Raw genomic sequence first — 22,154 nt, 5'->3', positions numbered from 1 at the left:
TGAGGAGGTAACAGCATTAGAACATGACTTTAATCTCACAAGAGTTAATTCTATGTAATATAGGACCTAAGCTGCACTATGAAACTTTTCACATTGGCAGAAAATGGGGATGTTTTTTGCTGAAAGCTTTTGTCCCAGTGAGTATCATTCATGGATATTCTGAAGGTTAAAAGTATCAAAGCCATGGTGTTTTTGCAGGGAGCTTTGAAGGAGCAGGAGCCGTGTGCAGAGTGAACAATGAGACAAAGACAGAGCCGACTCTGTTAAATATTCATGTGGTTTTTAATAATAAAATCAACTCATTTATTCTCAATAGATTCAAAGAGAGCAGAGACACTTCAGCTCTCGCTCACTCACAGATAACCACACCACATAGAACGAGAACAAGAAGACCTTTAAAACCATCACACTTCAGTCAATAAGAACTGCTTTTACAAGTCAGGGCCAACTGGACATGGGCAAAATGTAATTACATAAAGGCACAGTATGTAACTTTTTATGTTTCATTTCGTTTTTTGTTTTTGTTTCATTTTAGTTGTTTATTGCATTTGAAAAACATGCTTTCTCACTGTGTGTGGGCTTGTGTCTCCACAAACCTGACTCGTACCCAGCCTGGAGGAGAGCCTCTTCCTGCTTGTTTCCATGGAAAGTTGTTCCTTTGACTATAATATCCCAGAGTATGGCTGAAAATGTATCAATCTCCACAGAGAATGTTCCGAAGTATAGTTTTAACACTTTATTTCCATGAAATCATGCAGATGATGTGGCTCCTCCAAAGAGTTAGAAAGTTACACACTGTAGGTTTAATACACATTTTTTGTCAATAAATGCTGACAGTGAAAAAAAACAAAAGCAACTGTACATAAAGCAGAGTAAATAAGACAGAAACATTACCTTCTAGTTTGAAATACATATGGTACAGAGTGGTGAAATGATCCGAATGAGGTTGGGGTGTGTGTGTGGACTTAAAAAACATGGAACAGCACCTTGGATGTGACAAGGTAAAACCAAGTACGCTGAGGGAAGATTATGCAGTTTTACTCACACATGATGATTTGGAAACAACATTACAACATCACTAAAAACTCAAAATAAAAATTTTAGCAAACAGACTCTTCAAGAACTCCTACAGCTCTCTAGACCTGTTCAGTGGGCTGTTTTCAGAAACATGGTCGTCCACTTAGAACGTAGTATTTTTGACCTCATAGTGTTAGATTCTATTCATAAGTATCATAACAGTATAAAACAGAGTGTTTGACCAAGCACAAAATACATAAACAACACGTAGCTTTGTTTTTCATTTACATCACTGAGAAGAAAATATCAAGAGGAGACTGACACTCTCGGGTTCATTCTGGATGTGGTATTAAATTATAAAACAGTTAAGAGAATTTAAATATCTAAATCTAAATAATATAAAAGTTTATAAAAGAATGAACCATCTGTGTTCAGTCTCCAAACCCTGCTTCAGAAGAAGTAAGACATCAGGGCAGTATCCCAAAGACATCTGAGCTCAGGACACAAGTTTAGTTGACGCTGAGGTTGAAAAATGAACAAAATTCATATATGTCTGTAGCAAAGTTCAACAATTCATGATTTGGTTTATGTACTATAGTTCTTTGTTTTGTTTGTCTGCTTTTGGAAACACAAATGTCTAAAACTAAATGTCCCTGGTTCATTTAAAACATCTAAAATTGGTGGAATTAAGCTTCTGTCATGTTTGAGTTTGAGTTTAAGACAAGATATTTTTAGTATAATATGACTTTATCCATTGGCAAATCTGATCTCTAAAATGTACTCTATAGAATACTATTAATATGTAATAGTAATTAATAGTTACTATGTAACTATGTAACTTTTCTGCTGAAGTCTTTATTTCATTTACTGCTTTTATTGCTCAAAAATACCTTGAAAAACATATATTTTTACCATAGACCGTAAATATAAATAGACATAGCTAAACTGCTCACTGCTGTGTTCCACTGCTGTGTGATCGTGGGTGTGCTTCTGGATCAATCAACATGTTTGATTGACAGTGTTGCTAAGCACCCACTCCCTGCTAAACCAGTGGAGTGGAAAGGAGCGTTACCGTCAACAGCCTCACTCTGAATTGTCTCTTTGGTTGCTATGATACTCAGAATTCCAAATATGAAACTTTGGTGCAAATTGGCTCCCATAACTGCTAGCCTTGATGATTTCATTTGACTGGAGCCGAATGCGGTGGGTGACGTCACACTCACTTTTCTTATTCCTATTTTTACACAGCATGATTCTTACGTGAACGAGCTTGCCTTTCCAGAGATCTAACTTGTAACAGCTGCTTGTTTCCATAGAGAGATAGATAGGTTTAATACCATGATGTGATATTCTAGGCAAAGCAATAACATCTCAATGGAGACAATATGGTAGCTAACTCTCAATGGGAAAAGTTACATAATTCAAGCTGTTTTAAAGGTGCACTATGTAGCTTTTCTGGGGAAGGGCCCATCACCTGCTGGTCACCCTTGAGATGTTAAAGCTCCGCAGGATGGCATTAACCCTATCCATTTTCTGGTGCCACCCCTCCATACATCCCATGTGTAATTTTGTCTGGTGCTATAACCTCGTTGTATCCTTGGAGATAGAAAAGATGAATGCCATATTTTGGAACGTTCAAGGCAAAGCAATAACATCCCCATGGAGACTAAGATAAAAGTTACATGACGCACCTTTAATTCAAACAGTGTCCATGGTTTCAGATGAACATGTGTTGAGGGTTTACACAGATTAAAGTGGTTTTAGGTGCTTTTACGTGGTTTATGTGAGTGTAAATGTGAGTTTAAATGTGAGCATTGTGGAGGTTTAAAGTCGTCACTGAAGGATCTGAGCTGGACTTAGAGGGATTTAAATGTAGCAGTCTCCAGTCTGTTCACATGAGCCGTATCCCCCGATGGAAACTCTGCATATATGAATAGAGCTAATCTGATATCTCATGTTATCCAGTATCTTTCAATTTTACTTTGGAGGATTTTTATGAATTAAAGGCTCTTAATTTTATAATTCATGAAAAAACCCTGGTTCTTGAAGCCAATTCCCATTTCATTTTTTCCATAGACATTCCAAAAAAACTAAACAATATTAAAAGTTTGAAAGCTCAGGGATGATCGTCTATGTGGTAACTCATGACAACAAGATCTTTACTTTTATTTAAAATCTGAAAGTTTATCAACCACATTAAACCAAGTTATTAAAACATTTCACTGATTTTTGTATTTTACTTTTGCCTTAAAACAACCGCATTATGGATATTTGTTAGCACTAGTCTTGTTCCTTTGCCATTTTTTTTTTGGCTCTGGTCTGATACTGACACTTGGCCTTATTGTACTCGCCGATACTGATACCAGTCCTGTATTGCATAGGGTAAGTGTGACTAAGGCTACTCAGTTTTGTTTCAGTCCATGAGCAAAATAACTGTAGTAAAAGTCTGTCTGTAAAAAACATCTCCAGAATAAATGAAATTTTGAGACTAAAGTGTCAGAGTCAGATGCAAAATGTTCCTGATGATGAGTTGTGCTGATTTAAGCACTTTCACTTTTCTCCTTGTTCACTTTGTACCACAGAGCGAGGATAAAAACAGTAGTGAGGCCTGGAAAAAGACCTCATCCTCAGAGCACAAGGATCATTATGCAGAGGAAACAAAGTCTGTGTTAGCGCTGTTGTGGTGTTACTGATGTTGTGGTGTTACTGATGTTGTGGTGTTACTGATGTTGTCGTGTCGACATGTTTTTTCTGTCATTATTAGCATGTTTTAAGTGTGTACAGAGCCTCCACAGTCTGCATTTAACCTGCTCTGGACGGTAGCATTAGCTGCAGATGTCAACAGCGACTGCTCACATCTACGGGTCCTCATTCTGGAAAATACAGAGTGGATATCGATACCTGAAAAATGTGTGGTACTGGAGCTTTTACAAATATCGGTATCAGTACAATCCTAGTTACCATGTAGCCGGTTAGCCTCTGTGATGCCTTCAAACTCTTAATATTTGAATTTTTAAAAATGTCCATGGGAAAAATGAATGGAAAATCTACTTCATGAACCAGAGTGGACTTAAAAGTGGGCGGGACTGTGGAAAAAGAAAGCATAATATGACTTGTCTTTTAGTTGGCATCTTTATGAGAACCATATATTCATTTATATTAGAGGGGGGCCCATGTGAGGCTTTTTGCCCAAATTGCTGTCAAAGGGCCTGACTGGGACTATTCCAGTGTCTATCATGGTACAACTTTAGAGAGAAAGAAAGAGAGAAAGAGAGAGAGAGAGAGAGAGAGAGAGAGAGGGAGAGAGAGATGACTAAGTAGGCGGGGCTACTATGTTTGACAAGATAATAAGATAACATGTTCCCTCATTATATTTTGTATTATCTTTGCGCTTGATCTTTTTAGCAACTGACTTTTTGTGAACTTTGTCTTATTACTGAAAAGGCTCTTTGTGTGATTTTAGTGTTTAACAGCTACAAAAGAAAAGAAACAAATGGAAAGTGCTTTGTGGGTGTTTCCACTGAATCATTCGTGGTAACACATCACTACACTCCAAAAAGTTAAAATGACCTGAATTTAAAAAGTGTTATCTTGATTTGAGTAAATTTCACATGAAAAGTAAAATGATCTACCAATGGAACAAGCCTTTTTGTCTTGAAAAAGGCGATAGTGGCTCAGTTTGTAGAGTGTTTGCCCACTGATCCACAGATTGGGAGTGCGATTCCAGCTCCTAGAGATGAATTCTGTAGTTGTGTCATTGGGCAAGACACTTAACCTACCTCGCTCCCAGTGTCTGTGTACATTGGTGTATGAATGTGTGAGTGGTTCCTTTGATGTAAAGCGCTTTGACTTAAGGGTGTAAAAGCGCTATACAAAAACATGACCATTTACCAAAATATGAAAGTACATCTCGCTACACTAAATAAAAACAACAAATCTTTTGCACATTCAGGCAAAACTGAATCCGTTGGTGCCACTAACGCACTTAAATAATCTGGAAATAAACATTTGTAATCACATCTGCTCCTTATAATGTTTTAAATGGACCTCTGCAGTTATTTGTTTTGCTTGTTTTTGTTTGTATTGTTCTGTATTTTTAACAGGGCACCATGAAAGAGAGAGTCTGAGTGCTCTCATTAAGCTCAAATCTCCTCAGATCACCTTAAATGTACTTAATTTGAGTGTTTGAATTTATCTAGTTTACCTTACTTTTTGCCGCATATTTCACACAATGCTTACAATATTTTTCTTTAGTTAGACTAGTTAGAAACAGCCTGATGTCATTGGGAAACCTTCAGCCCTTTTCACTTTCCAAACCGCAGTACTCCCTGCTCTCCACTAGGTGCCGCCGCTGTTGCTACTGGTATTCTTCTGAGGGAGGCAGCGTTGCCAGGGGCTGTAGGGCAGAGCGAGAAGCAGGAACAGGATTCCACCAACGATAAGCACCGCCCCCGCACACCCGATACAGGAAACAGACCAGGCGAGCTCGTGGTGAAGGGGCACGCTGTGGTCACTGGACAGAAACGCCAAAACCGACTGATGGAAGACCAGAAGGGACAGCAGCACCAGCACACCTGCAGGGGGCAGCGGTCAGCACAGGGAAAGAGACAACAGTAGTAACAGTTCCGCTCACATCTTCAGTAAAATTCACATTTGTTTTTCCCTTAAACATTTAAAGAGCCTTTTTGACGTTATTTTGACTTAAAATAGTTTTGTTTGTTAATTAGTCTTTGTCGTCCTTTGCTGAGGTGGTAACAGCAGGATTTATAACATGGCTCAAAGTTCACAAGCGATTACTTTAGATTTTATCATGAGTCATGTGTAGTATCTTTACATTGCCAATAAGATGTAACCTCAGACATCTGCTTCTTCACTGTGATTGGTTGACTCATCACTCAGTCAGAGCAGTGGCAGAGAATAACCAACAGAAGAGTGTGTGGGGAAAAGTACATTTGTTTATGAAAAGAGCTGCATTTAACAGAGTAGCACTGAACAGAAAAGCAAGTTTATGTTCTTAATGTTTGAGTTTTTAGAAAAAATGTATAAGAAAAATAGAAAGAAAAAATTTTTAATAGTGTGTGTAAGTGTGTTTATTAAACTACAAACTTCCTTCTCCTTCTTGTTTCCATGGAAATGCTCCTTTGGCTACACTCTTCCACAGTATGGCACAGTATCGCTGTCCACGGAGAATTGTTGCGTAATGGCATTAAAACTGCACATATCTGACTGTCCCTGTTTCGTCCTGTCCTGTTCTGCTCTGTTGTTCTGTTGAGTTGATCTGTTCTTTATTCTGTTGTGTTTATTTCACATGTGCTGCTCTGATGTCATCATTGTGCTCATGTTCACACTGGGGTTATTTATGGGGTTATTGGCTGGGCTCTTGCACCTGTTGTGTTGCACTTCACTAGGGATGTATCTGATACTGGTATCAGACATCTGCACCGATACTGAATTAGTTGGATCGGATATCAGCTTTCGAATATTGGTTCATTCGATATCCTGGTCGGACATTTAAACTGATCTTAAAGGACTATTTACTGGTCGTAGTCAACCCAGAAAGTCTCAGAATGTTTGAATTTTTATTTACACAAAGTTGTTCTGTCGTTACTTGAGGGAGAAATAACAGCTACATAACACATTTGGATTAGTTTTGTCTTATCTTATTTTTGTTTAAAGAAAATAAATGCCCCGTCCTCGAACCGCCACCTTAACATGGTGGAGGTGTTGAGCACCCAAATGATCCTGGGAGCTATGTTGTTGGGGCCTCTATACCCCTGGTAGGGCCACCCATCGCAAACAGGTCCTGGGGGGTGGGGTCAGACGAAGAGCGGTTCAGAAATCTTTCATGATGAGTATTCAATCAAGGCCAATTACATCGCCCGGGTTGGCGTTACCCCACCCTGGAGCCAGGCCTGGGGTGGGTGCTCGACAGCGAGCACCTGGTGGCTGGACCCTCCCCCACGGGGCCCGGCCAGGCACAGCCTGAAGGAGCAACATGGGGCCATCCTCCCATGGACACACCACCTGTGGGAGGGGCCAGTGCAGAGAGATCTGGCGGCAGTCGAAAGTGGGGACTTCAGCCACCAGATCTCCAGGCATGGAGACTGGCTCTGGAGACATGGAATCAAGCGGCCAAAATGAGTTTCCTCTGCAGAGTGGCTTGGTGCTCAACTAGAGATAGGGTGAGATCTCGGTCACTTTGGAGGAGCTCGGAGTATAGCCGCTACTCCTCCACTTCAAGTGGAGCCAGCTGAGGTGGCTCAGGCATCTGTTCAGGATGCCCCCTGGACACCTCCCTAGAGAGGTGTTCCGGGCATGTCCCACCAGAAGGAGGCCCCAGAGAAGACCCAGGAACCGCTGGATGGACTATGTCTCTCAGCTGGCCTGGGAACGCCTTGGGGTCCCACCAGAGGTGCTGGAGGACATGTCTGGGGTGAGGGAAGTCTGGAAGTCTCTGCCTGGACTGCTGCCCCCACGACACAGTCCCAGATAAGCGGAAGAAAATGGAATAGAACTGAAAAAGCAGGATTGTGCATCCTTATATTTTACATCAAACCATGCAGTCGTTGGTTTTCTATAACAATGACAATATCATCTTCTTGAGAATGTTCTGAAGTATGATTTTAATTTTCTGCTTCCATGGAATCATGCAGGTGCCGTGCAGCCTCCAGAAAGTTACATACTGTGCCTTTAAGCTCTCAAAACAAACATATTTCAAAGACTTATTTTTACTCATCATCCAACGAGCGTTCAAACAACACTTCAGTGACCCAGACAAGAGCAATTAAACTCCATTACTCTGCTGTTGACCTTTGGCCTCCTCCAAACGAGAGCTGCTTTCACATGTCTCGTCTGCCCGTGTTTTAAACCAAATATTTGTGCTTATTTTTGTCGATGACAGAAATGTCCACTTCAATCCAAAGCAGTCTCACGATTATGGGTTCAATGATTCTCTGATCCAGAATGTGTTTGTAGTTTGAAAAATGAAACTGGTCAGAATTCTATGGAAAAATGCCAAGGTTTTGATGGTGAATATTTGGGTTTATGGTGAATATTTGTACTATTACTACCTTATCTTCATGAAAACTATTATTATCATTCACCATAGAGTAGACCTGGAATGATGTAACTCAACAAATCCAATTGATACTTCGCAGCTGATGTTATCAACATTCTCAGGGGATTTTAAGCTAACTCGATCCACTGCTCTGTCTGACGCTCTGTTACTCAATTTAGACTTTAGTCTGAGCTTTGTTTTAACACAATGTGACCATAAAGAACTGATTTATCTGGAACTACAACAGGTGAGCTGATCTGTGCTGTTGAATAAGTCTCTCTCAAATTACAAAAGCTAGCTAACACTTGCCAATAGTTTTTCAGTCAGTTAGTTAATTTGGTAATGTTTGCGAATGTGTGCATTGTGTTACCATGGTAACTGCTGAATATTCCTTCATAGACATACATACATACATACAATTCCCCAGTAATGGTTACTGCAAAGTAAAGTATCTATTCATTGTGTATTAATCCATTGTGCGTGCGTGCGTGTGTGTGTGTGTGTCCTGACCTGAGAGAATGAAGCAGACTGATGCAGGTTTGAGGAAGAACAGGATTTCTTTGCTCAGGGACATTGTGATGCAGATGGCTCCCATCACCATCAGGAACAGGCTGAACATGGCCAACATCGCAGACGCCATGCTCAGGTCTGTCACAGACACACAGAAAGACAGGGTTTCATTTAAAATGAGCTCAGAGACGTCTGTCATCCATCCCAAAAGAAAACTGAATTCTGTCAAAGTTTCTCCACTCAAGCAAGAGACTTCTTCAGTTCTGACAGGGCTCTATAACTGCCTTATATCAGTCTAAAACTAACACACCATAGTTATTCACAGTAAGGTTGATCTGTTATTAGTTAAGTCCATTAGGTGTGAACTGTCCCTGGGTCAAATTATTCATGGTTGTTCAAACCCTGAATGGGTGATCTAAAACCTAAGCACACTCTGACACTATTAAAGCCCACCTTATTGTTCCCATATAGAAAAATGTGTCCTCTGCATTTGACCCATCCTTCAATCACACTGGGACAACCTGTCAGGAGCAGTGAGTGGCACATTGCCACACCCGAATTATCCCAGATCTTGAGCTAGTCTTGGTCAGCACTACCTTACCTGGAGGATTTGACCTATGGTGCATTGATAAGGAAAGCCATAGGAAACCCAACCAGACAGAGGGAGAACAGGCAAAGTCCATACAGACGCAGTTAGAACATGCAAACTCCACACAGACATAGGGAGGACATGCAAACCCCATACAGAAAGGTCGCGGCCCCTCTTGCTGTAGGCGAGAGTACTAGCCGCTGAATATGAAGCTTCATTATAATTCAGAGCCTTCAGTCCTTTCTCTGCCTGTTATTGTGCTTGTCTTGCATTGTGCTTGTCTTGTAGAGCGATCTGCCCCAGTTGTTAACAATGACATTTTAATATATGCTTTCTCCTCTGAGAGCCTAATGCCTGATGGATGTGCCGTTTCACCGACGCACTTGAACGCATCGTGGGTGGAATAGATCTTACACATAACAGAAGCAGGCCAGAGGACACAGAGACACACAGGGATGTCACAGCATTATACAGTATAGATAACTGTAGTGTTTAACTGAGGTGGGCTGAATGTTTATTGTTAAAGCCCTACAGTGTAACATTTCAGACTTACTTTTGTGTGTAGTTTTCTGAAACATCACTGCGTTTTCTCCCGTTGTGAAGTACTTGAAGTAGGTGCAGTTTGTCTCTGAAAGAACAAAATAATGAATAACGATGATTGTTGTTAATTCAGTATCACGGTGTATGGTCAAAGCTCCACTGTGTAACTTTCCTGGTGATGGTTCGGACTCCTGCTTTTTTCCCTGGATACGCTATTGCATTACCTGCAGTTTTCCACACATGGCATTAAACTCATCTATCTTGCAGTTGTTCAGTTTCAGGTTTTATTATCACTTGCAAAAACATGCTTTCATCTGGGGTTTCCATAGAGATATAAATATATTTAATGCCATACTGTGGAACATTACAGGGAAACCAATAACATCTCCATGGCGATAAGCAGGTGCTCTTATACAATCCTCTTTTTAAATTGATTAAATCCAAAATAGTTTTGATTTGAGAAGTGGATTGATATATTTATTGAACCTAGATTTTTTTTTTTTTCTGGCAAATATAGAGTCCCAAAGAGCACCAGATTTACACCAGATATCATAAACATTCAATGGGGGGTGAAGCTAACCAGAGGCACTACTCTGTCTGAAGCATCATGACTCAAGTTATGAGTTATGAAAAGTTTATTTTTACACAATCTGACCATAAAGAACTCTTAGTTGGAACTACAACAGATGAGTTGATTTTGTACTTTTAAACTCCAAAAGTCCATCTTAAATAACATTACAGTCACAAGTTAGCCAGTATTAGCCAACAGTTCTTCATTTAGTCACTCTCACCTTTTCTGTGTAAAATAACATTTCTAAACAGCACTTTGAATCCTCATATTGGTCACAGGCTCCTCAAAATGTGTTGTTTAAATCCATTTTTGAGTTTTCACATAATCTAAAAACATATCGGGCTGTGTCTGCTAATGTGTGAACTGTGTCACTATCATAGACTGTATATGTAAATTGACATAGCTAACCTGCCAGCCGCTGCGTTCCAAATAGGAAGTGATCATGACTCTGGCTCCAATTTACTTTCTATAGAAAAACTGTGACCCCTCTCTCTGTAACTGCTGCTGTCAGACTCGTCATTTCAGTCTTAAAATGTTTGTATTAACCCGCTCTACATGATCCTGGTGATGGCACCTTCTTTCCCCAAGGTCAGCCCCATTTGACTGGATTTGAACATTATGGGTCAGACCCAGTCAAATGACGCTCACACTACCTTAGTCCAGTTCTTTATACAGCTTATAGCCATAGTAACTGCTCAACATTCCACCATAGACATACACAGTAGAATAGACTTTTTTCTACTATAAAATCAAGAAATTGTGAGCACAGTTTTATCCCATATATCTGCAGCCACAATCCCTCTAACTCAGTGTTTCTTAACCTGAGTTCGATCGAACCCTAGGGGCTCGGTGAGTCAGTCTCAGGGGTTCGGCAGAGGTCAAGACACGCACCTGACTCATATGATTTGCGGACTGCGAGCGTCTCAAGAAGCCGGCTGTGTCCCAATTTGACAAATGCACCCTTTGATGTGCCTATCGAAGTACCCGCCCGACTTAAATGTGCTGTACTTTGGTGAATTGAGACACAGCTTGAGACACGGCCAGAGTGATGCCCCAGCGTTGACTGGGAGGATCCCGGCGACAACTGCGCTCTGATTGGACATCATCGAGGGACCACGAAAGCATATTACCGTAATGACAGTAACATATTTAAAGAGCCTCATGCCTCTGCTTTGACATGCCATTTGAATTTACATGAGAGCACAATTGGTTGTGGAGTTACGGTGTGTGTTAAAATGTTAAAAATAATAAATAGCATAAATACAATAAGTTCATTATTATAATGCATAAGGTTAAAAATTAAAATCATTTCAGTGTGGTAGTATTAAAAAAGGTCATGTCTTTGTGAAAGGGTATGTATGTAATTTGTTTGTGAGTTCATGCATTGTATTGGTTTTATTCTTTGAACACAGTGATGTTAATGCACAATTCATTTTGTGCACCAGTAAAACATACGTGTCTTGAATTTGAAAAAAAATCATATTTTATTTTTCAGTAAAGAAGGGTTTGGTGAATGTGCATATGAAACTGGTTGGGTTCAGTACCTCCAACAAGGTTAAGAACCACTGCTCTATCTTATTTCACTTTTATTATATTTATCCTTTTTGGTTGCAGAAGTGTTTTGCCCAAGTGCACAATCACTACATCTCCAGTGGTGGGTATTGAACTACAAAACTTACAGTTCGGTGGCAAACATCTGTCCTAAATGAGCTACTTCTCCTCATTTTTCCACATTATTTGAATGTTGTCACCTTATATATCCCATTCTGCTGCATTGCATAAGAAACACGTTTGATCGTCTTATTGGCATTCAGCCTGCCTCTGCATCTCTCTGTTCTCCTTTCACTCTCCATCAAATACAGTCCTCCTGGGGCCTCAAAGACAACCTGAAGGAGAGCCGTTCCAGTAATTAGACCGTGCCCGGCCCCTTCATGTGTTCAGTAATTAGACTGCGCCGTCATCCGTTCACAGTCTTCACTCTCTATTAAAGTGATCAAAGGCACTTCCAGTTTGCGTCCTCTGGCCCACACACTTAAACGCTTTATATTCCAGATGTGTTCAGTTCAGACAGGACTGGATGGTTAACAAGAGCAGGGCCTGATGGGAAGTCATGTGATATTCAGATATTCATGTGTGGATTTTATAATACTGGTATACATATGAATTTGTTTTACACTTTATATGTTTGACACAGTTCTCTAAGTGCGACCGTGAGTCATTGGCTCAGCGTGTTTGGTTATGGGAAACTACTTCTGTTGCCACATCTGCCCTGGGACCAAATGACAGAATGACATGGCTGCACATACAACTAACAGTCAAGAGTTTGGACACACCCTCTCATTCAGTTTTTTTTTTTTTTTTTTTTTTACTTTTTACTACTTTCTACATTTTATATACACACAGACGACATGAAACATCTGAAGTAGCAAAAAAGTTAAATAACTCTACTAAATATTTTTCGACAAAGCAAAGGGTGAATATTAAAAAAAGTAATTTCCTTTCCTACATAATTCCGTATATCTTGCATCTTCTGTGTGCATAAAATCTAGAAAGTGGTAAAAAGTAAGGAAAAAAACATTGAAGGAGAGGGTGTGTCCAAACTTTTGACTGGCAGAGTTTAAAAACTATAATACAGGCAAAATGGGTGAAGGGTTTTGCCCAAGGACACTGTCACTCCACAAATACAAATGTAGGAAATATAGGAATTATATCAAGGTGAAAATCCAAAAAACTGTTGACGTCTAGCATTCCTCTATCAGTGTTTTATTCTAGGGTTTTATAAACAGAGTTAAAGCTGCATCATATCATCCATCATCGTCTTGTCTCCACAGAGATGATATCGGTTTTGCCTGGAATGTTCCACAGTATGGCATTAATAAACTTGCCTATCTCCAGTTTAGACAAGCACGTGATACCACCAAAGAGACCAACATTACATGTTAGATCTGTGGAGAGATGAGCCTGCTTAAAGAAAGAATGCATGTTTTCAATGTATTTTTTACAACTATAAAAAATATAATTGAATAAATGCAAGGTATATATATGTTTAAAGCCAAACATTGGAACATTCTCAGTAAAGCATTGATATCCCCATGGAGTATAGGATCTAACACTAGAAAACTGCACCTTTATAGAAATGATAATTGGTAGATTTTGGTAGTTTTCCAAGTTACAGCAGCCATTTTGTCCATTTGGAACACTTTTGTTATTTGCTCTGTTATTTGTTTGTAGCTGTTATATTTGAAACCATAAAATGAAACCTTATGTCTTCCCATTAGAACACTAATATTGTCTTTATGAGCGTTGGCACAGTCCCTGTAGTGTGTGGATTATTTTTATAGACTGTTTCCATTGTATTAAAATAGATGAGCAGCACTTGGAGGAGCTCTTAGTGTCAGACACCTCCTCCTCCACAGCCCTTAGTGGACACCTCCTACACAGCCTTCCTCAGACACCTCCTCCTCTACAGCCCTCAGCGGACACCACCCAACTACTCTGACAAAAAGTAGTTTGTTCCAGACACTATATGAACGCCGTGGGACTGCAGAGTAGCAGAAATGGGCTCTGTACCCAAGTTGTGACTGTGCAAAATCTTATCCATAGACTGTATATATAAATGGACATATCTAATGTGCTAGTCGCTGTGTTCCAAAGAGGAAGTGAGCATGGGTGCACTTCCAGCTCCATCAACTCTGGTTCCAGTTCACTTTACATTGAAAAACTGGCCCCTCTCTCTGTAACTTCTGCTGTCAGACTCGTCATTTTGGTCTTAAAATGTGCATATTAACTCACTCTACATGATCCAGGTGTTTTTATTTTAAACAAGATATGAACATTAATAACAAATAAAATCTTTCTTTCCCCAGGTCCTCCTGCTAGCGTTAGCAACAGGTTTGATAGATCGCATTACTAAGTGCTCGCTCCCTGCTAAATCAGCGGTGCGGGCGGGAATGGCCATTATCTTCAACAGCCTCACTCCAGATTGACTCTTTGGTTGCTATGATACTCACGATCGGAATTCCAAATGTGGAACTCAACTCAAAATCCCCCCCTATAACTGCTCTAGCCTTGATGAGCTTCATTCGACTGGAGCCAAACGCTATGGCTCACTTAGTCCACTTCTTTACATAGTCTATGGTCTCGCCCCAGTACAGACATATTGTATAAGCAGCTCTTGAGGTCAAAATAGGTCTGCTGTGTGCTGTCTGCGTCTAATTAGAAACTGTTTTATTGTCCGACAATCAGGAAGTGCGTGTTAGCTTGATAGTTGTTGTTAGCATTATCATCAAAGCAAAACTCCACCCTGGTCCATGAGAGTTGTGAAAAGTGCTTATAAACTCATCAGGGTGAATAATTTGAACCCTCGGATGCATAAGGTAAGTGAGGAATAACTTTGGGCCACTGCAGTTCTGTTTTTTTTTTTTTTGTTGTTGTTTTTTTTACATTTTTAAGACGGTCAAAATCAGGTACAGTGTCTTTAACAAGCTACTTTAAAAAAATCTTACTTTTCCAGTTTTTTTTTTTTCTATTCTTCTTTGTACTTCTACTTGAGTGTATGACCAGGTTAGCATTAGCATTAGCATGTGTGGATGTTGGGGCTACCTCCGGGCAGTTCGGCCGGGCCACATGTCTCTCTCTCGGGGTCAATGTCTGCCACCCACAGGGTCTTGGTGCAGCCCTTCCACAGGCCCAGGTGAGCCGTCAGACACGTCTACAACACACACATATGAAGAGGATCAACCAAAACAGTGGTTATAAACTGTGGGACCCATTCAACCTCAATCTAAATTAATAGCAAGACGGTCCAATTTTGGGACAACAGACCCCCTGTCAACTCCTCTGACTGGAGATACACAAGCCTGTGGTATGTGGACTTCCCTTTCTGTTTACAGTTAACTTATTTTGAGTCATTTTGATCCACATTTTTTTCTTCATTCATGTTTAGGACTTGATGTAGTCTTATTTTAGACCTGGTATAGTCCTTTATAGACCTGGTTTAGATCCAGTGGCACTTGGAAGGCAAAATATTTTCTTGTGGTTCTGGGTGTGAAATGTTTGAGAACCACAGCACTAGAATAGACAGTGTGAGACACATTTGATATATCACAGCGCCGTGGTTCTCACCAAGCACCACCAAAGATCATATTAGACTTTTTCAAGTACAACCAGATCTAAACCTGGACTATATCAGGTTGGATATCTGGAAGTAAACCTAGACTAGACCAGTACTAAACCAGGACTAGACCAGTACTAGACCAGGACTAGACCAGGACTAGACCAGGACTAGACCAGGACTAGACCAGGACTAGACCAGTACTAGACCAGGACTAGACCAGGACTAGAACAGAATGATCAAAATCTACATTAGAAGTCAAACTGGGCCTAAACCAGGACAAGTGTGAACCATAGACTGAATGAAGAAGTGGACTAAGGGACTGTTACATCACCCATAGCATTTGGTTTCAGTCAAATGAAGCTCACCAAGGCTAGAGCAATTATAAGGTCCAATTTGGAGTAGAGTTCCATATTTTCCAACTGCGAGTATCATAGCAACCAAAGAGCCAATTCAGAGCAAAGCTGTTGAAGTGGCTAGCAGGTTAGCTACGTCCATTTATATATACAGTCTATGGAAGGAACGAATCATAAAGCCTAAAAAATTATGATTTGGCAAAAACATGAAAATATTTGCCTTTATATAAAACATCCTCAGTTAAATGTCCCATGTACCACCAGGACATGTAGCGCAGTTTGAAAAACAGTGCCATAGGTATGACAGTACGTATCTATTTGTTTACGTTGTACCTGATTGTTGTAAAAGTGCTTTGGAGGAGATAGTTCCACCCAGAACTCTGTCCCAACACCAAGGACCGTCAGCACCACGCCCACAATGGCAACGAAGAATGCCAACTTAATCTGCAAATATCAACAGTTAAAGTTAATATATATAATATCTATAATCATAACCTTAGCTTGTGACACTTAAAGACATGCTACGCAATTATTAACACATTCACATTATAAACTGTAGCATATACATAGATCACTATTTACATTTTGTCAATCTAGCAGTTATAGGGACCAATTTTAGAGCCAAGTTTCATATTTGGAATTCCGACCACGAGTATCAGAGCAACCACAGGGCCAATCTGGAGCGAGGCTGTTGAGAGTGATGCCCCTTTCTGCCTGTACTGCTGGTTTTAGCAGGGAGCAGGTGCTTAGCAATGCTCAATCAATCCTTTTGCTAATGCTAGCGAGAGCGGGAAGAGCGTGCCTGATTTGTCTGTTATTAATGTTCATATCTTGATTTACAGACATAGTGGCAAAATAAAAAGAGGATCATGTAACAAACATTTTAAGACCAAAATGATGAGGCTCACCGTAGCAGAGAGAGGCCACAGTTTTTCAGTGTAAAGTGAATTGGAGCCAGAGTTAATGGAGGTGGAACTGTGCCCATTCTCGCTTCCTATTTGGAATGTGGTGGCTAGCAGTTTAGCGTTGTGTCTATTTATATATACAGTCTATGGTCACATCACATTCAATAACTTGTGCCTTTTTTCCTTGAGATAGTGCTCACTCTAAGCATAGATCAATCAAAATACAACTCTTAGTAAACTAATGACTCTCTCTCTCTCTCTCTCTCTCTCTCTCTCTCTCTCTCTCTCTCTCTCTCTCTCTCTCTCTCTCTCTCTCTCTCTCTCTCTCTCTCTCTCTCTCTCTCTCTCTCTCTCTCTCTCTCTCTCTCTCTCTCTCTCTCTCTCTCTCTCTCTCTCTCTCTCTCTCTCTCTCTCTCTCTCTCTCTCTCTCTCTCTCTCTCTCTCTCTCTCTCTCTCTCTCTCTCTCTCTCTCTCTCTCTCTCTCTCTCTCTCTCTCTCTCTCTCTCTCTCTCTCTCTCTCTCTCTCTCTCTCTCTCTCTCTCTCTCTCTCTCTCTCTCTCTCTCTCTCTCTCTCTCTCTCTCTCTCTCTCTCTCTCTCTCTCTCTCTCTCTCTCTCTCTCTCTCTCTCTCTCTCTCTCTCTCTCTCTCTCTCTCTCTCTCTCTCTCTCTCTCTCTCTCTCTCTCTCTCTCTCTCTCACCTTCCCCTCTTGGGCCTCGCTCATGGCCTGTGCTCCTGAGGTGGTCCTTCGTCTCTTGCTTCCTCCTCCGAAAGTGCTGCGTCCAGTCATCAAATTGTTCAGACCCACTGGACCCTGAGCTGGGCCCCCTGCTAGGGGCATCCCCCCCACCTGGACCCCCCCTCCCCCAGGACCACCCACGGGTCTACCCTCCTCATCAGTCACAAAGAATGTTGACCACATGATCCAAGTGAAACCTCAACCAGATGTCTTCAGTTCAGTCCTGAGGCCTGTAGAAAGTCGATGGAGATAAGATATAGAAAAACAGTATATCCAAACTGAACAGAAAAATCAAAAGTTCATGATATTGGCTGATTTTTAGTTGATACGCTCAGAGACAGTCTCTGAAAGGCCAGAGGATAAACGGAGGTTTGGACGACAGAGAGTTTGAGAAATGCGTCATGATTCAAACCACTGAAAATTGTATAAAGTATATTTTGGAAAACTGAGGAACTAGAAATCCAGCTTCATCTGGTGACCAAGAAGAACCTGTGGAGAAGAAGAAGCCATTAATGAAGATATGTGACAAGTTTATAAAGTTACAAAATTAGCTAGAAAGTCATACTCATTTACCTGAAAATACAGAATATTTAGTAATAATAATGGTCACACTTTTACATAGCACTTTTCCACCTTCAAGGCTCAAAGTACAAGGAACCACTCACCCATTCACACACACGTTCATACACCAGTGTACACACACACTGGGGGCGAGGTGTGAATACAGTTAAAGGGACGTTGTTTGTGTAATCCGCAATCCTGATACTAAACAATAAAGAAACGGGTGCATTGACTTCTTGTTCAAAACTGCAGATCTGAGAGACCCTGCCTCCTCAGAGTAGTATTTCAACGTAGAAAACATCAGATTAGCTTCGAGACATTTTTTAACCAAACCTGTATGACCCAGATTGCAAGAAATTACAGAGTTGTGGGCTGGGATAGGAGGTAGGTGAAAACTGAAATTTTCTGGGAACTCAAGCCTCAAATGCAGGACAATACAGGATTACTCAGACATGCATGAATCAATCCAAATATAGCTGATATATCTGAGTATGGTGAGCGTACACTTTTGTAACATGGTTAAAAGTCGATTTAAAGAATTAGAGGAAATGGAACCTATCATGGGACTTAAAGGACAAGATGGTGGTTAAATGAGTTTCCTTCGCAGGGTGGCTGGGCTCTCCCTTAGCTGTAGGACAAGGAGCTCAGTCACACGGGAGGAGCTCGGAGTAGAGCTGCTGCTCCTCCACATTGAGAGGAGTAGCTGAGATAGATCAAGCCTCTGTTCCAGGCATGTCCCACCGAGAGTAGGCTCCGAGGAATACCCAGGTCACACTGGAGGGACTATGCCTCTTGGCTGGTCTGGGAATGCTTTGGGGTCCCAGTGGAGGAGCTGGAGAAAGTATCTGGGCTCCGGATAAGTGGAAGAAAATGGATGGATGGAGATGGATGGAGTACTGGAGCATTTTGATAACTACGCATATTCAGACAATAAAATGTTTTTCCAGTTGTAACTTAATAGTTGAAGTATCAGCTGCTCACGTCTTATAGGACTATATATGTATCATTTGGTCAGCAGCCCTAAAGGCATTGTGAATGTTGTTGCATTATAGACAGAGCTCAATATAACACTTAATTCCACTGTGCAATAACTCACTTTGATAGTGCACTATGGACACACTTGCGTCATGATGGTGTAGACTGAGTCTGGACTGGCTCTGGACTGTGGAGTATCTGAATGAGCAGCTGTCCCTGCGCTCCAACTAAAACAATGTGATGACAAGAGCCCTGCACCGCAACAGAGCTGATAGAGCCCTCACACACACATATAAGTCTGCTCTCACTGCTCTCTCACTGCTGCTGGGCTAAGAGCGCTTTGAGAAGATGTCAACAGGTAACATGGGTAAAGCTGTATGGATTTCACGGGGCTAGAAGAGTAAGCTCTGTCAGGCTGAAAGGCATGCATGGAATATTTGTGAAGTTACAAGCAGAGAATTAGATTACCGCTATATCACATACAGGAGCTGAACAGCAAAATACTGATTAAAGTAATGTCTATAAAGAAGTGGACTAAGTATGACATCATCCATAGCGTTCTGCTCCAGTCATCGAGGCTAGCGGTTATAGGGGCCAATTTGGAGTCAAGTTCTGACTGTGAGTATCATAGCAACCAAAGAACCAATCCGGAGCCAGGTTGTTGAAGGTAACGCCCATTCATGCCCATACCGCTGGTTTATCAGGCAGTGGGTGATCATGTAGAGCGGGTTAATTTAAGACCAAAAAGACAAGTCTGACAATAGCAGTTACAGAGAGAAGGGCCACAGTTTTTCAATAGAAAGTGAATTGGAGTCGATGTAGCCGGAAGCACGTCCATGCTCATTCTATTTGGAAAGTGGCGGCTAGCAGGTTAGCTATGTCCATTTATATATACAGTCTATGCTATAAACCACTGGCTTTATTAAACAGGACAGTAATGGGGAGAGTGAGGGTAGAGATCACAATAATAACCACACACACCACCAGTTAAAAGTTTTAACACACCCTCTCATGGTGTTTTTTTTTTATTTATTTATTTATTTTCACTACTTTCTCTATTTTCTATACATACAAAGACATCAAATATATGAGGTAAGATATATGGAATTATGCAGTAAAGAAACAAAAAAATTACTCTACCTCTTCTTTATATTTTATATTTAAATGCTCAAAGTATCCCCCTTTGTTTTATCGAAAAATATTTAGTTGTTATTTCACTGTTTTCTTTGCTATATTGATGTATAAAAAAATGTAGAAAGTAGTAAATGTGAAGGACAAAAACACTGAATGACACCTTTGACTGATGTGTGTGAGGAATGCCTTAAATCTCTATACAACACAAGTGAGCAATAGTAACCACCATGTGCAAATAGGTCTGTGTCATATTTGGATCAGTGAAGGCCTCGACTGAAGAAACATTCAAATTCAAATCTGTTCATTAGTAGAAATAACATTAGCAACAGCACCACCAAGTCCAGCCCACTCACACAATAATCCATGTTTATAAGGGAAATAAATGCAAGAGCGCTACATTTCATCATTCAAACTGCAGAGGCAAGCCAAGCGAAGCAACATCTCCATGGAAACAAGCAAGTGGCTCACCCCAGCAACTTTAACTATTGATGCAACACTGCGGAACTTTCTGGATGTGGCAAGTCAGTTGCATGGTTTAGTCTCAGTTTTAGTCCCAGTTTAATCCTGGTGTAGGCTTTGATTGTTCCTGATCTAGTCCTGGTTCAGTCCGAGTGTAGTTCAAGTTTAGTCTCAGCTTTAGTCCCAGTTTAATCCTGGTGTAGACTTTGGTTGGTCCTGATCTAGTCCTGATTAAGTCCCTGTGTAGTCCAGGTTTAGTTTCAGTTTTAGTCCCAGTGAAGATATCTGAGTTTAATCCCATATTGTAGATTATAGAGAAAGAAACAACATTTGGAAACAAGCAGGACATAGCCCTCATCCAGGCCAAGTAAGAGTCAGGTCCATGGACACGCAAGCCTACTCAGAGTAAAGACATATTTTTTCTATGTTTTTCAGTTCGATAAAAACATCCAAATAGACAATAGAGACAAATACACAATAGAGCTTTACCTTAAATATTATTACCATTGGTACAGTTTTAGACGGGTTATATAATCTTAGTCTTTAACGTGCTTCTTCCTAGATCCTCATGAGCCTAACCTGATGCTGAGTCTACAGAAGTGAGAAAACCAACCCTCTGCCCCTGTTACCAGAGACCAGCGACAAACCAGCACTGGGTATCGTATGAGCAATACACTCAAGGAATCTAACCCCATACCTTACAGTAACGAGGCAGGAATCTTATCTAGTGTGCCATCATTGTACATAACAAAATATGCAGTTAGCTAATGTTGTTCTCATAAGGTTGCATTCACACTTGCTCCATTTGATCCTGGTTTGGACCCAGTTTGGTCCTGGTGTAGTCTTTGGTTGATCCTTTTAGTCCAGGTTTAGTCCGAGTGTAGTCCAGGTTTAGTCTCAGATTTAGTCCCAGTTTGATTTTAATTGTGCAAGTGTGAACGTAGGGCATGGCAGCTGCTAATCATGATTGACAGGCAAATTATGTCATTAAAATATTACTTCTATATTTTAAATTATATTGTGATAATGCAGCCAATAAAATGAATATGTTCCATGATTAAACAGAGGTGGACTTTGTAAAGACATTGAGAAGATCTGACTAGTATCAAGTTAGCATAAAGCTCTTTTGAACAGCACTATAAAACTTCTATGCAAAATCTTTAAATAATGCATTTATCAAATACATGAAAAATAAAAAAGAGAGATTTTTTTATATATATATTTGCAGACTTATTTTGGGTTCTATAATTAAAATATTACATATAAACATTAGTGCTGTTTACCTTAAAGTGAACCCTTAGTCCTTCCAAAGAGCATGTATGTAACTCCTTATTACAGTCCAAACTGAAGTAAAAGACCACTACGAGACCCTCCTGCAGCGTCTCCAAGTCTCTTCTATCTCCAGATCCAAAAATAAGTCCAGTCCAGCAGAGAAAGTTTAGGAGTTATACGCGCTCCCGTTTGAGTTGCCCCCATCCCCCCCACCACCACCACCCTACCCCCACAGCACTAAACACACCCGGGTTTAAATTAGACCTGTGCTTCTTTATTTTTTCTCACTTTAGCACGTGCGTCTGTCCCAACACCGCTCCACAAACATCACAACAATGAGATTAACAAGCCGGCAACC

The 22,154-nt window shown here is 40.6% G+C and overlaps 1 protein-coding gene across 1 annotated transcript; it reads right to left on the bottom strand.

Moving 5' to 3' along the window:
- Positions 1 to 265: 265 nt before the first annotated feature.
- LOC117378315 (voltage-dependent calcium channel gamma-6 subunit-like) lies at positions 266 to 21,946 on the bottom strand. Its single transcript, XM_033974904.2, has 7 exons — positions 21,808 to 21,946; positions 17,357 to 17,884; positions 16,087 to 16,197; positions 14,887 to 14,995; positions 9,727 to 9,801; positions 8,585 to 8,722; positions 266 to 5,591 (listed from the first exon to the last, which is right to left on the bottom strand). The coding sequence occupies exons 2-7, from the start codon at positions 17,576 to 17,578 to the stop codon at positions 5,356 to 5,358; spliced, it is 891 nt and encodes a 296-aa protein (XP_033830795.1). The 5' UTR covers positions 17,579 to 17,884; positions 21,808 to 21,946; the 3' UTR covers positions 266 to 5,355.
- Between the last annotated feature and the right edge of the window lie 208 nt (positions 21,947 to 22,154).

The sequence above is a fragment of the Periophthalmus magnuspinnatus genome, chromosome 11 (genome assembly GCF_009829125.3).
Source record: "Periophthalmus magnuspinnatus isolate fPerMag1 chromosome 11, fPerMag1.2.pri, whole genome shotgun sequence".
Classification (NCBI taxonomy): domain Eukaryota; kingdom Metazoa; phylum Chordata; class Actinopteri; order Gobiiformes; family Gobiidae; genus Periophthalmus; species Periophthalmus magnuspinnatus.
Note: the sequence above shows the minus strand (reverse complement) of the source record. Positions and strands in the feature narration are given on the sequence as shown.

Excerpts from the sequence above, each read along its gene's own strand:
- LOC117378315 (XM_033974904.2), bottom strand. The coding sequence starts at position 17,578 with ATGTGGTCAACATTCTTTGTGACTGATGAGGAGGGTAGACCCGTGGGT. Across the intron at positions 8,723-9,726 it reads TCAGAAAACTACACACAAAA|ACCTGAGCATGGCGTCTGCG; the intron begins GTAAGTCTGAAA and ends TGTCTGTGACAG. Across the intron at positions 5,592-8,584 it reads AGTCTGCTTCATTCTCTCAG|GTGTGCTGGTGCTGCTGTCC; the intron begins GTCAGGACACAC and ends TGCCCCCTGCAG.